Here is a 15134-nt window from a genome sequence, read left to right on the forward strand (position 1 = left end):
GAGGTATTCGTAGTTATCGAGGTACCTAAATGAGTAACTCACTAATGTTGTAGGCTTGTAGCTGTTGACTACTTGTTGTGGGGAAATAAAATTAAATAAATAAATTAAACAAATATGTGGTACTAAAAAGAGAAAACAACAATGGTGGTGGGTCCCATGTGTTGTCCTAGAAGTTCCATAGATTTGTTAAGCTTTTGTGATGGCGGCTCAATTCTAGGAAGGCTTCCCGCTAATGTCGGTTAACCAATGCTAACAGTATCATGCATGATTCATGACTATGTATCTTTCTCTTAAAGTAAAAACTAAAACAAATAAATGAACCTGTTATAATTTAATTTTAATACTGCAATGCATGAAGAGTGGAGACTAGAAACGATTTAATGGTGACTTATGGAATTCATTACAGTCAACATGAAAAACAAGTAATCAACTAGTTGCAATAAATTATTTGGTGCATTGTGTAAGAAGAACCTACACATGCATATGCTTATGGAAGTTGATTCTGCTAAAGTCATAGGGTGGAATTAAAAGAGAAGTTTCTGTGTCTTCTTTTATAAAATACTGCAATTTAATTGGAGGCTGGAATTGAATTTTGAGAATTTCATAATAAGCTTACTCCACTTTCTACTGTTTACACATATATTCTCTCCACTTTTTGAGTTTGGCATAGCATCCTAAGTTACTTTGTCTATATTGTTAAATAGTAATTCTCCTAGAAATACTTTGTAAATGGACAACTTTGCATTTACATCCAAAAATAAATGTAGTTAATCTAATCCTATTGGGAATAATAGGATAATTTAATTTATTGCATGATGGGAGTGTATAATTAAGCCAAATTGTGATTGTCATGGAAATTCCTTATGTCAGTATAGCATCCAACAAGTATAAGGATGCATGAAATAAAGTGCACAACTGAGAATTCTGATCAAATTTTGTTGGTTCTGATTTTGTCTAACACATTTTTATCCCAAAGAATAAATTCTTATGTTAGTTTTTTAAGTGTACTTTGATCAATTTATGAAGTTGTAAGTTGACTAAAAGGAAGAAAAAACAAATTATTTTGCTCTTTCTTTAGTGTTACAATTAGAAGTTTCTTCTTTTGACCAAAATAGAGGTGTGTGAACTATGAAGAAGTGACAAGCATCAAAATAGGGTCTTCAACACATAACATATAAAGGTAAAGACACTATGCATTAGAAGATTGATTTGTCTTTTTCCAAAATATAAAGTAGCATATTAATACAAACTACTATTAATGTCAATTTTTCTCAAGTGTCGGTAGTGACAATTAGGCTAATTTTCTAAGTCTAAATAATTTGTAATGAAAACCAAATTATATATATAAGTATCATAGTGATGTTTGTCAAAGAATTGGACCCTTTGTGGGGCTAACATGCAGACATGTTGTTAGGCAAAGTCATGAATGTGAAACTTGTTTAATTAAGTCATTGGAAATGACAATGTTTGTTTCTGTGTTTAGATTGAGAACCATCTTTATCAAAGTATGCACGCCTTGTCAAAGCAATCATAATTTTACTTTTACATTAGTATCTTCATTCCGCATTTTTCGCATCTCCATTGGCTTCCAAAATCAAAGAATTCAGCTCCTATAAATATGGCAGTATAAAATCAAACTCAGTCTATAATTGTTTATGCAGATGTTCTAAGTTTTAACACTATTCATGCACTAGTAGCAGAATATTGTAATTTTTTAATAATTATGAAACCATGGCAAAAGTACAATCATAATATCTACTACTATTGCCTGAGACAATTCAGCTGCAGGGAAATTTTAAAATGTAGATTTTCCTTAACTCATTATTCTAGAGCTTTACAAATGAAATAGTAAATTTATACTTGAGAATAAGCTTTTCTCCTCATTTTCTTCCAGTGATATGCTTAGTGAAAGTTACAACAAATTCCTTCCTTCTTTCTTCTTACTTAGAAGATATAATTAAACCCTCTTGACTTAATATCTCTACTAAGGCCTGAGCACATAAGAATTTTTTTTTTCCAGATGAAATATCTCCAAAGTTAAGGAGTTCTCTCTAAAAAGGAAGTTTATCTTTTTGATAGTTTTTAATGGCATCTATAACCTTTGATGAAAATGTGTCATCCTCAGGGTAATAAGCAATAGGATCTGGCAATGGAGGCAATGATGCTAGGCTGAGAACACCCTCCAGAAATGCATGTAAACAGTATGCTGAATATGTAACATGGTATCCACCTTCTTGAACAATTACAAGGCGTCCATCACTGTACTGTTTTGCAAGATCATGAACAATCTTCCCAATTTTTCTATAACCCTCCATTGTTAAGCATTGCCTTCCATTTGGATCAAACTGAGGCACATAAAGTAAGTAAAGATTCTTTATTGTTAGATAATGAGGGAAAAAGTAAAGATAATGTGATTTAACTATTTTTAACATTGTCATGTTCCATTCAATTGAAGTATATAGAAGGAAATTTTACACAAGAAGTATTTTTTTAATATCTTATTTAAAGGATCCGATTGTGAAGGAAAACTGACTTAACTTCTGTTGTAATTGATGAGAACAATCTTTTTTGTGATTGAAATGAAACAGATAATTTCTAAGGGTATATTTGGTTGAGGAGTTAAAAATAGGTGAAAATGCTAACTATGGCAAGAGTATAAATCATGAACCTAAAAGAAAATGATAAACAGAACTTACTGCACTTGAGTCTAGTCCAATTGTCAAAACAATCAAATCAGGTCCAAACTTCTGGATTGATGGAATAACCAATTCATTGAATGCATAAACATATCCATTGTCCCCAGTTCCATTTGGTAGAGGTATGTTCAAATTGTAGCCATAACCTTCATCTTCTCCTAGCTCATCAATGGATCCATTATGGGGATGGGATGGACCCCATGATCCATGGTTCATATGAAGGGAAATGGTAAGAACCTTATTAGACCTATAGAATCCCTCAGCAGTACCATTCCCATAATGAACATCAATGTCTATAACTGCAACCTTGTTACACACACCAGAATCCAAGGCCAATTGTACTGCAAGGCCAGCATTGTTGAGGAAACAGTAGCCATCAGCCTGAGAAGGTTGAGCATGGTGGCCAGGGGGCCTAACCAAGGCATAAGCAACTTTTCCATGTCCATCAAGGACATGCTTCATTGCACAGAGTGTGGTTCCAGCAGCAAGAAGTGCTGCATCCCATGATCCAGGGTTCAAGAATGTGCCAGCACATAGCATTTTCCCTCCTCCTTTATCAGCTTCTACTAGTTCATTTATGTATTCTAGCAAATTACAAAAAAATTGAAACTCTATCAAGCACTATTTCATCTCAATTAATTAATTAATTAATCCTACTTATCACCATCCTAGTCCCCAATTAGACTTGCAAATTCCAATCTTAGCAAGTGCTTCTGCTGGCTAATGCAACAGGACTCGCATACATAAAAGTTCAGATTTTTTTTATACAAAGATCAATTTTTTACCAGAACCCAATTTCCCTCCAAACTTAAGAACACTAAAAAGCTCCCAAGATCAAAGCAATTATGGCAGCACAGAAATACAAGAAAACAGAAAACATAAAAAGCTAAGGCGATGGAGAAATGAAGAAGATAGTAAATAGAAGGTACCAGGGGTGTGAAAAGAGAGGAGCTGAGAGATGAGAGCAGGTGAACCAGGGTGCCAAGAAATGAAGGGAGAAATAGGACCTCTCTTGAGGATGGAGACCATGTTCCTAAGCCTGTCAGAGTTCTCAGGATGCTTCTCCAACACATCCAAGAAGCCAGGGTCGTCACCAGTGTCAAACACTCCAATGCCAGTTTCGTGCTTCAGCATCCCTTCGTCCCAGAAAACGTTGATGTGGTTCACTGTGACTGTTGAACATGCTTCAGTAGCCATGGCAGCAATGCTTCAATATCTTTTCCTCTAAGCTTTTCTCTCTGCCGTCTGCCCTTTTTTTTGTCATGGGCCGTCTGCCCTTAAGATATTATTTGCACAGACTTGGGCTGACACCAACAATCTTTTTTGTAAAGCCCAATTGATTTATTTGGGCCTATATGTATTGTGTATTCGGAATGAACCCTTTCCAGCCAAAAATGCAGTAAATGGACCTATTTGGACAAATAGGCCCAATTTAAAACTATATTCATCCTTCAGCAAAAGAAATTATTCACGTCCAAAAAAAAAAAGCAAAAGAAATTATTTAAAAGGTTATTTAATATGGTTACAACTTGCAAATGTACTAGACTACTAGGCCTTCATTTTTAATTAATAAAATTGAAAAAAAAAAAGAGTCAAAGTGTACAACCTTGGTGAAATTATTCGATAGTCCTCAACTATTTTTTATTTTTAATTTTCATTCTTCAACCCCCCCCCCCAATTTCTAATAAAACTTTAATTCAAATCTATAATATACTAAAATTCCAGTTATTTTATTGTACTAATTTGATTACATAATTGTGTCTAAAAACATTACTAGAAATTGGAAGTTACAAAATATATATTTAAAGAATCTACTTTCGAAATACATAATTTGGGGACCAAAAAATAATTATATTTTTAATCACGTTTGCTTAATGTTCTAGATTATTCGGGGAATATGCAACTGAATTAAAAAGTTTTCAACCACTTTCATGTAGTATCGACCCTACTAAAGCAAGTACTTTCAAGTACATAGAGTGTGTTCATATTACATCATATCATCATATTATATGTTTGTCTCAAAAAATAAGAATGCGGGTCAATTTAGTTCATGCAAATTGAAAGCAGCCTCTCTCCTCTTTGATGCTTTTCTTACCCACTTAGCAGAGTGCAAACTGATTCAGCCCAAAAGATTTGAAAAAAATATCTGACTTTCCGTAGTTTCAATATTATAAAAAGAATTTACGGTACTATCTTGACTTTTCACATCGAAGTCACAAAGAGTTAGTAGTGCTCTTTGGTGGCGCACGCATTAAGCTTGTCTCTCAAATATAATGCTTCTATTCTTTTTATGACTAGTAATTTTCATCATGTTCACTCTGTTCACCGATAAGCAGATCCCCTAATTCCTCACTCTACATATATATAAGATATCGGTTGATAAGCGAATTACATACACGCATGATAATATATAGTGTCCAAGAAAAAAAAATAGTATTAGTTAAATAAAATATTCTATGTACACTAAAAAATTAAATAATATATTATTCGGTTGGTCGGTTATCAGACGGTTTAGGGTTGTTAATTGGGTGTGAAGATGGGTCTCTGCCTTGGCCTGGGTCCTGGGGACGAGTAGTGTGAGCAGCCAACTTCTCGGGTTCTTCGCGAGTTGAGGGGGGTGCCACCTGCAAGGACACTCCGACGCTCAAGTCAGTCCGTGTACAAGTGGCGGAGAGGAAAAGTTATAATGACGTACCTTGGGGGAGGAGTAGGACCCTTTCCTTATATACCCTGTCAGTAGGGTGGGCCCCACGAGGGAAGGCCTCCTTCCAGGAAGCTTCGTTTTCCACAACTGTCATGCAGCTAGTAGTAAGGGTGCGTGTCCGGGCCGCAGACCGAGCGGGTACGACCCGACTGCACGGACCGGTCTGTTCATGGGTCGAGGCGGCCATTGTGCTCAGTTGGGCTGGGCCGTAACAGTGCCCCCAACGCGCCAGCTGCGGTCATGAGCGCTGTTGATGTCGCGTTCCTTTTCTCCTTCGCGAGATGTACGGTTAGTCGGTTACCCATGATGAAGACGCGCCTTCTACGCGCGTGTGGATCTGCTCGCTGCGGAGATGCGCCCTTCGTCGCCTCGTTTATCGCGCTGAGCATTTAATGCTCTTAATGGCAATTCAAAACCACGCGAGAAAAGACCATTATACCCTTGTCTTTTGCGCTTCTCGGAGTTAGTTTCCCTTGCAGTTTTCATTTGGTTTCACTCAGTCCCACTGCATCTTCTTTGCTTCCTCCTCGTTCTTTCAAAAATCTCCACCGCAAACCCCTGCTTCACACAGATCGTCATCGATTCTTCGATCCCCTTCCATTACCATCCTTATCCTGGTAGGCTTTCTATTCTTTTTCCCTCATATTGATATGGTATTGTTTATCTCTGTTGTTTGTTATTCTAGCCTTTGCATGTGTATTGTTGCCTTGATATGAATTGCATGTTTGTTTGAGTTTTAACATTAGGTGACATTAGGTAGATACTGTAGGGGGTTGCCATTCTAGGATTTTGCTTTTCCTGGCGCTACACTCGACTGTAGATTTATACCTTGTTTTGTAGTTATCGAATAGGCGAGTTATAGTTTCTGGTGTCATTATCGGCTTCTCGGCCTCTTAGACTGATATTGGTGGTGCCCCACTGTAGGTATGGCCCAGCGTCCCGTCGTAAGGGTCGTGAGACCGGCACCCTATGACCGATATGCTTGGGTGACTTCGGATGTGAAGGATTCCCCCAACCAGATGTCCCTAGAGGAACTTACGGAGTTCCGACAGGCCGACTACCTTTGCGGGGGGACCGACGAGGAGGCTAATTACGCGGCTTTCGTTCCTGCCGATAACGAGCGAATATATGAACTAAACTTGCACTTTCACCAGGTCGCTGACTGGATGTGGTTGTATAAGACCATGTTCACTCGTTTGGGAGTCCGCTTTCCCTTCTCCTCTTTTCAAATGGCGCTGCTCAATCGATGTGATGTAGCGTCGTCCCAATTGCATCCGAACAGCTGGGCTTCCATCCGCTGTTTCGAGATGGTGTGTGAGCACCTGGAGCTGTCGGTCTCAATTGAAGTATTTCTTTTTCTTTTTTACTTTAACAAATCCTCCCAATGAGGGGAGGCCTAAAAAGGGCTACATGTGCTTCGGGCGGCCCAGGGTCGGAGGATCTTCGGCGTATTCGAAGATTCGTATCACGGTTTTAAGGACAAGTACTTCAAGGTTCGTCCGGCCGAAGGTCGGCATCCTTTTTGGTTGACGCTAGAGGGAGAACGTCGCATACCGACGTACTGGAGCTTTGGAGTAGGGGCTAACACCTTTACCAATATAACGTATAAAGAGTTGTCCCCCGAGAACAAGAGGATTGCCGACGTCTTGTTGGCTGTTTTCGGAAAAAACCTTGTTAACCCTCATCTTCTTATGGGTGACCGGGATATGGCCAGGAATTATATACGTGAGTAGCTGTCTAGTGATTTGTTTGTGCTTACATGTTGTTTTGGTTTATCTTCCCGATTTGACGGTTAACTGTTTTCCGTGTTTCGTTGCAGTGTCAATGTCTGCCGAGGTGACTGGACTTGAGGGTTTATTCGACACCTTCTTGGCTGGTAGTGATGACGACTCCGCTACCCCCGCTCAGGAAGTGCCCCCTGAGGATACCGTCAACCCGGAGGTTCAGTCCCAGCCCTCCCAAGGGGGTGGCCAGTACTGGCTTTGGATCAGGTCCTCATCCTGAGGTGGAAGTCGAACCGGAGCCCTGGGAAGAGGCGGAACTGGAGGAAGAGGTGGTCGTTGTTGATAACCCAAGGAAGAGAAAACCATCCTCCAGTCCTGAGGGGGTTCTTACTGTCATGGAGAAGAACTTGGACGCCGGGACCTTCATTGATTCTCAATTGCTTTCCGGCACGGAGGACTTCTTCTTTGGCAGGGACCTTTCTTCTCAGGCGAGGTGGATGTACTGTACTATGCTCAGGGGGGCCGCCCTAGCTTAAAAGGCTGAATCTGCTTTGGCGGGAACCCGATCTCTTGAGGTGAATCTTGAATCTGCTGTTAAGGCTAACGCCAGGTACAGAGAAGAAGTGAAGTTGCTCCGAGAGCAGCTTTCAGCTGCCGAGTATAAGGCCAAGTCAACCGAAGAGAAGGCTAAGTCAGCCGAAGAGAAGGCCAAGGTTGCTGGCGACAAGCTGAAGGCCGCAGAGGAGAAAGTGAAAACCTCTGACGCTGCCGTGGCCCGGCTTACTGAGCGGGAGCTTACCCTGGAGAGTCAACTTAACTCTTTCCAAGGTCGGGTGGTTGAACTGGAGAAGGAGCGTGATAAGGCGCTTTCCTCGGTCAAGGCGGCTCAGGTTGAGACTGCTGAATTTAAGAAGAAGTATAAAGAGACCGTAAAACAGGGCAAGAATGCCATCCTGGTGACCGAGGAAGCTCTTAAAGCTCAAGTAAAGCTGCTGTCTCCCGACTTCGACACCTCGGCTGTTGGCGTTTTCAAGACTATCAAGGATGGCAAGATCATCGACATGCCGAAGAAGTGACTCGTCCTTGTAACTTGTATGCTTTTGTAACTTGTAACGTTCACAATCTTCGAACTGTTCGAATTTGTTTGCCGTTTAATCGGCTTGTGATAAACCGTTTGTTTCCCGCCTTGTCGGCGCTTACTTTCCTTTATTTTCTTTACCGTTTGGTTGGTATTAACTTATTTGTTCAAGAACGTTTTACCGCTTAGTTGGTAATTAGCAATGCTAGGTCATGGCTTTTGTCGTTTCGATAGCCACATGTTATGGCGTTTTCCTTTGTGGTGCCTGGGGTGATCAGTCCCGGTGTACCGTATCAGCTTGAGACCGTTTACTCGTCGTGGTGGCTTAATTAAGTAACAACGAATACGAGAAAGGAAAGAGATGACAAGTAGTATATAATTGGTAATAGTAAATGGCTCAAACGTAAAATGGTTTAAACGAATAAATGATAGCAAACATATGTCAAGGACAAGCAGTTCGTCATAAAGTGTTCTTACTAAGCCGGTGGGTTTGTTCTAGGAATAGAATCTTCTCAGATTGCCCGTATTCCACGTTCTCGAGACTTCTTTGCCGTCTAATCGCTCTAGCTTGTAGGCGCCATTGCCGATTACCTCTTTCACCCTGTAAGGCCCTTCCCAGTTTGTCGCCAGCTTTCCTTCCCCTGGTATCGGGAGCCCGATATCATTGCGCCTTAGGACCAGGTCGTTCCGTTCGAACTCTCTTTTGAGCACCTTGGTATTGTAGCGCAGGGGCATTCTTTGCTTTAGCGCTGTTTCTGATAAATGAGCCATCTCCCTGGATTCGTCCACCAAGTCCTTTTCCACGGCCTCTTTGACTCCTCCTAAGAGTAGTCACAAACTCGGCTCCCCGATTTCAACGGGAATTATTGCATCTACCCCATAGGTGAGCCCGAAAGGCGTTTTCCTAGTAGCCGATTATTGAGTTGTGTGGTAGGACCAGAGAACCGAGGCTTGTTCGTTTGCCCACGCCCCCTTCTTCTGGTCAAGTCGTTTTTTGAGGCCCTGCAAGATGACCTTGTTCGCGGCTTCAACTTGTCCGTTGGTTTGGGGGTGCTCAACTATTGAGAATTTTTGCTTTATGCCCAAACCGGCAAGGAATTCTCCGAATTTTTTATCAGTAAACTATGTCCCGTTATCTGAGATGACGACTTCCGGGATACCAAATCTTGCTATTACCTGTCTCCACATGAACTCCCGACAATTCACCGAGGATATGCTAGCCAACGGCTCAGCCTCTATCCACTTTGTATAATAATCAATGGCCACTATCAGGTACTTGACCTGCCCTGGCCCGACCGGAAAGGGTCCCAACAGATCGATTCCCTATTGTGAGAACGGTCGGGAAGCCGTCAGGAGGCTAAGTTCGGTTGCTGGTGCTTTGTGGAAGTTGGAATTCTCTTGGCATCTTTTGCACCTTCTCACGAATTCTGATGAGCTTTCTGGCTAGAGCCTTTCCTCCGATGTGGTGACTGCAGCATCCTTCGTGGACTTTCCTGAGGACGTAGTCTGTTTGGTCGGGACACAGACACTTCAGCAGTGGTTGGCTAAGCCCTTTCTTAAACAGCTGGCCCTGTATGATCGCATACTTAGCCGCTTCTCGCCTTATCGTCTTAGCCACCTTTTCGTCACTAGGGAGTTCGGCCTTTTCTAGGAAGTCGATGATCAGGTTCATCCAGGAGGGATTTGCCTGAGTCAGGTGTAAAGCTACTGCTGGTTCTTTTATTAAACCTTGAATGAGAGACCAGTTTCCCATCCCTGGTTTTGTACTCGCCAGTTTCGATAGGAGGTCTGCCCGTGTGTTCCTTTCTCTCGGCACGTGCTGGACCGTGACCTCCTCGAATTGCTTACTCAACTCTCTGACTTTTTTCAGGTATTTCTGTAATAGCGAGTCTCTGGCTTGGTAGGTCCCATTGATCTGAGAGGTCACAACCTGCGAGTCACTGTATATCTCTAGTCGGGTAGCTCCGACCTCTCTTGCTAGAGCCAGGCTGCCCAGCAGGGCCTCGTACTCTGCCTGATTGTTTGACACTGGAAACTCGAATTTGACCGACTACTCGTATCCAACTCCAGCTGGGTTTTCTAAGATTATTCATGCTCCTCCGAACGTTTGGTTGGATGCTCCGTCCACATGGAGCTTCCACCGTGTGTTCGGTGTCCCGGGCGGGTCCCCTGTTACCTCTACCAGGAAGTCATCCATGGCTTGAGCTTTGATCGCGTGCCTGGGTTCATACTGTAAGTTGTATTGGGAGAGTTCAATAGCCCAAGTCATCATTCTACCCGCCAGATCGGGTTTCTGGAGTACTTGTCGGATTGCCTGATCCGTTTTGACGACTACTTGGTGTCCTTGAAAGTACTGCCGCAACCTTCGCGACGAGGTCAGGACTGCATAAGCCACCTTCTCCAGCTTGCTATACCTTAGCTCCGCTCCTTGTAGTGCTTTACTCACGAAATATATTGGTTGTTGGGTTTTCCCCTCTTCTCGCACCAAGACCGCCGCCAAGGCCTCATCGGTTACTGCCAAATACAAGTATAGTGCTTCTCCATTTCTAGGCCTCGTGAGGACGGACGGCGCTGAGATTATCTCCTTAAACTGTTTGAAAGCCTCCTCACATACCGGAGTCCACTCGAACGCGATCCCCTTCTTCATCAGGTTAAAGAAAGGCTGAGCCTTGGCCACCGATGCGCCGAGGAATCAGGATAGTGTGGTGAGTCAGCCCGCCAACATTTGGACATCTTTCACACTTCCCGGGCTCTTCATCTGTAGGATTACTTCACACTTTTTTGGGTTGGCCTCCACCCCCCTTTGGGTTATCATGAACCCTAAGAATTTTCTGGCTTCGATAGCGACGGCACACTTCAACGGATTGAGCCTCATTCCGTGTCGACGAAGAGAAGTGAAGACATTCTCCAGGTCACCTATGAGGTCGTCGGCTTTGTCGGTCTTGACCAAGATATCGTCTACATACACCTCTACCATCTTGCCGATGAGGTCTCTAAAGCCCTTGTTCATCAGCCTTTGGTATGTGGCCCTTGCATTCTTCAGTCCGAACGGCATCACTTTGTAGCAGTATGTCCCTCCTGGCGTTATGAACGCCGTTTTCTCTTCGTCTGGCCGGTGCATCGGTATCTGATTATACCCCGAATAGGCATCCATGAAGCTCAGATACCGGTAACCCGCCGCTGCGTCAACAAGAGCATCGATGTTGGGTAGGGGGAAGGAGTCCTTTGGACATGCTTTGTTAAGGTCAGAGTAATCCATGCACATTCTCCATTTCCCACTGGACTTTTTAACCAGGACCACGTTTGACAACCAAGTCGCGTAGTCGAGTTCCCGAATGAAGCCTGCTTCTAGTAGGCTGGCCGTCTGTCTGGCCACCTCCGCTGCCCTTTCTTTGGACATTTTTCTCCTCTTTTGGGCGACTGGCTTTTCCTCTGGTCTCACGGCCAGATGGTGCGACATGAATTGGGGGTCTATGTCTGGCATGTCGGCCGAGGTCCAGGCGAACAAGTTGACGTTGGCCCTGATCATCTCCAGCAGGGGTCCTTTCAAGTCATGGGGTAAATTTCTGTTTACAAAGGTAAACTTCTCATCCGAGTCGCCGACCTTGAACTTTTCAAGGTCGCCCTCTGGTTCCGGCCTAGGTTTGTCATCAACTCTGGCGTCCAGGTCGGCGAGAAAAACACCGGATGCTTCTTTAGACTTCTTTCTCAGGGAGAGGCTGGCGTTGTCGCATGCGACCGCCGTCTCCAGGTCTCCCTTGATGGTCCCCACTGACCCATCATCAACAACAAACTTCATTAGCAGTAGCTTGGTGCAGATCACTGCCCCGAATTCGTTGATGGTCTTCCTCCCCAGGATGAGGTTGTAGGCCGTGGAGTCCCTTAAGACAACGAACTACGCCATTAGCGACCTCTTCCCCCTGCCTCCGCCGATGGAGACCGGGAGGGAAACTATGTCATTTGGCTTGATGAAGTTATCGCCTAGGCCTACTACGCCGTGTTGGTGGCCCCTCAAGTCGGCATCCTGTAGGCCCAGAGCATTGAATACATTGCGAAACATAATATTGGAGTCGGCCCTGTGTCCACCAGGATCCGCTTTACTAGGCCGGTGCCCACTCTGGCTGTGATCACCATCGGCGGGTTCTTCGCAACCTCGTCAAACCATTGATCTTCGGGGCCGAATGATATTAAGGGTACCCTTCGGGAGAGCAGCGTTGGGCCAGAGGACATAGCTAAGACTTTGGTGTCCTTCTTGCTAGCTGATTTCGATCTGGAGGGACGTCTTAGATTTCTTTCTCAGGGAGAGTCTGGCGTTGTCGCATGCAACTGCCGTCTCTAGGTCTCCTCTGATGGTCCCAACTGATCCATCATCAGCTACGAACTTCATTAGCAATAGCTTGGTGGAGATCGCCACCCCAAATTCGTTGATGGTCTTCCTCCCCAGGATGAGGTTGTAGGCCGTCGAGTCTCTTAAGACCACAAACTCCGCCATTAGCGACCTCTTCCCCCTGCCTCCGCCGATGGAGACCGGGAGGGAAACTATGTCATTTGGCTTGATGAAGTTATCGCCTAGGCCTACTACGCCGTGTTGGTGGCCCCTCAAGTCGGTATCCCGTAGGCCCAGAGCATCAAATACATTACGGAACATGATATTGGAGTCAACCCCTGTGTCTACCAGGATTCGCTTTACTAGGCCGGTACCCACCCTGGCCGTGATCACCATCGGCGGTTTCTCCGAAACCTCGTCAAACCTTTGATCTTCGGGACCGAATGATATTGAGGGTACCCTCCGGGAGGGTGGCGTGGAGTCAGAGGACATAGCTAAGACCTTGGCGTCCTTCTTGCTAGCCAATTTCGATCTGGGAGGGACGTCCCTTCCGATCACCACATTTACCACAGTGAGGCCACGCTCACTGTCCTCCTCGGCTTCCTGTCTTTGCCTCACGGTGCGACTTTTGTCCTCGGCTGATCGGTCCCGGTCCCTCCTCCTTGGTTCCCTTATAAGGTGGGAGAAGTCAGCCAATTTTCCTTCTCGGATGGCTTGTTCCAGGGCGTCTTTCAGGTCGAAACAGTGTTAGGTCTTGTGGCCATAGCCCTTGTGGTAATCACAATAGAGGTTTTTGTTTTCTCCCGTCTTGTCCTTGAGTTGTCGTGGCTTCGACAAGATGCCCTTGTCGGTGATCTGTTGATAGACCTCAACGATTGGGGCCGCTAGGGGGTGTAGTTTGTGAACTTTCCAACACGGGGAAAGGGCTTGAAAGTCTTGGCTGACCCTCCGTCTCTGGAGTGTTCCTTAGACCTCTCCCCGCCGCCGGACGGGCGGGCATTAGAATATGCAGGCTGTCGTTTATTGGCTGCCATGACCTGGCTTACTTCTTCGTCATTGATATATTCCCTGGCCACGTTCTAGATTTCCTGCATCGTCCAGACGGGCTTGGTGGTAAGGTGTTTTCTGAAATCCTCATTTAGTAGCCCGTTGGTTAAACACAAGCTGGCCACCGAATCGGTTAGGCCATCAATCTCCAGGCACTCATCATTGAATCTATCCAGGTACTTCCTGGTTGGCTCGCTGGCTCGTTGAGTCACTCCTAGCAGGTTAATCGGGTGTTTTGCTTTAGCGATACGCGTGGTGAACTGGGCCAAGAAGGCGCGACTGATGTCGGCAAACGTGGTTATTGAACCCTGGGGGAGGGAATTAAACCTGCGAATTGCTGGCCCAGCTAAGGTTACTGGGAAAGCCCGACACCTTATCTCATCGCCTACCCCTTCCACGTTCATCCTGGCCTCAAAGGCCGTTAGATGTTCCTGGGGATCTTGAGTACCATCGTACCTCATATCTGTCGGCTTATCACAGTGCTTCGGCAGCCGTACTCCGAGGATCGAGTGGTAGAAAGAGGTCACCCCCATGACCACCAGTTGCCGGGTTCTCCTCGATCTCTCCCTACTATGCTCTTTGTTAGGCCGGCTTCTGCCTGCCCTTTCTCTGTGGTGTTCTTGTTGTGGTTGGCACGTTCTTCCTCGTTCTCTGTCGCCTTCCCAGTCTTCCTCTTTGGTATCTCTTGTTGGTGATCGGGTATAGACCAAAGGATCTCGTCGTCTCCTTGGCGCCTCTCTGCTTTCCTGGCTTTCTGATTCTATCCGGGGGCTCAGAGTGTGCCTAGAGTGACTTCTTCGGAGACTCCTTTCTCCTCTTTGAGTGGATCGGAAACACTCTTGACTAGGAGTAGGCTGACGACTTTCACGGTTGGCTACTTCTCGCTCTAAGTTCTGAACCCTATGGCGCGGCTCTTGTATTATTCTGGCGCTGTCACTGCCTGTTCCTCCAAAGGGTCGTCCCTCGGGATGCCGCGGGGGGGATCCGGCGCCCTCGCGAGTGGGAGCTCCGACGGCTACCCTTCTGCTTCTGGGATCCATTCCCTCCCCGCGGGGCCCGGCTTTGCCGTTAGCCCCACCAGGAACCAAAACAAAGTCCATATCGGCAAGGTCCCCACAGACGGCGCCAATATTCGATTGGTCGGTTACCGGACGGTCTTGGGTGTGAAGATGGGTCCCTGCCTCGGCTTGGGTCCTGGGGACGAGTAGTGTGAGTGGCCGACTTCCCAAGTTCTTCGCGAGTTGAGGGGGTGCCACCTGCAAGGACACTCCGACGCTCAAGTCAGTCCGTGTGCAAGTGGCGGAGAGAAAAAGTTATGATGACGTACCTTGGAGGAGGGGTAGGACCCTCCCCTTATATACCCTGTCAGTAGGGTGGGCCCCACGAGGGGAGACCTCCTTCCAGGAAGCTTCGTTTCCCACAGTTGTCATGCAGCTGATAATAAGGGTGCGTGTCCGAGTCGCAGACCGAGCGGATTCGACCCGACTGCACGGATCGGTCTGCTCATGGGCCGGGACGGCCATTGTGCTCAGCTAAGTTGGGCCGTAAGTCTGTAACA

General features: G+C 45.4%; 1 protein-coding gene across 1 annotated transcript; it reads right to left on the reverse strand.

The window, feature by feature from the left end:
- LOC107614294 (histone deacetylase 8) lies at positions 1692-3966 on the reverse strand. Its single transcript, XM_016316512.2, has 3 exons — positions 3626-3966; positions 2697-3280; positions 1692-2345 (listed from the first exon to the last, which is right to left on the reverse strand). The coding sequence occupies exons 1-3, from the start codon at positions 3891-3893 to the stop codon at positions 2052-2054; spliced, it is 1146 nt and encodes a 381-aa protein (XP_016171998.1). The 5' UTR covers positions 3894-3966; the 3' UTR covers positions 1692-2051.

Source organism: Arachis ipaensis, chromosome B08, assembly GCF_000816755.2.
Source record: "Arachis ipaensis cultivar K30076 chromosome B08, Araip1.1, whole genome shotgun sequence".
Taxonomy (NCBI): Eukaryota; Viridiplantae; Streptophyta; class Magnoliopsida; order Fabales; family Fabaceae; genus Arachis; species Arachis ipaensis.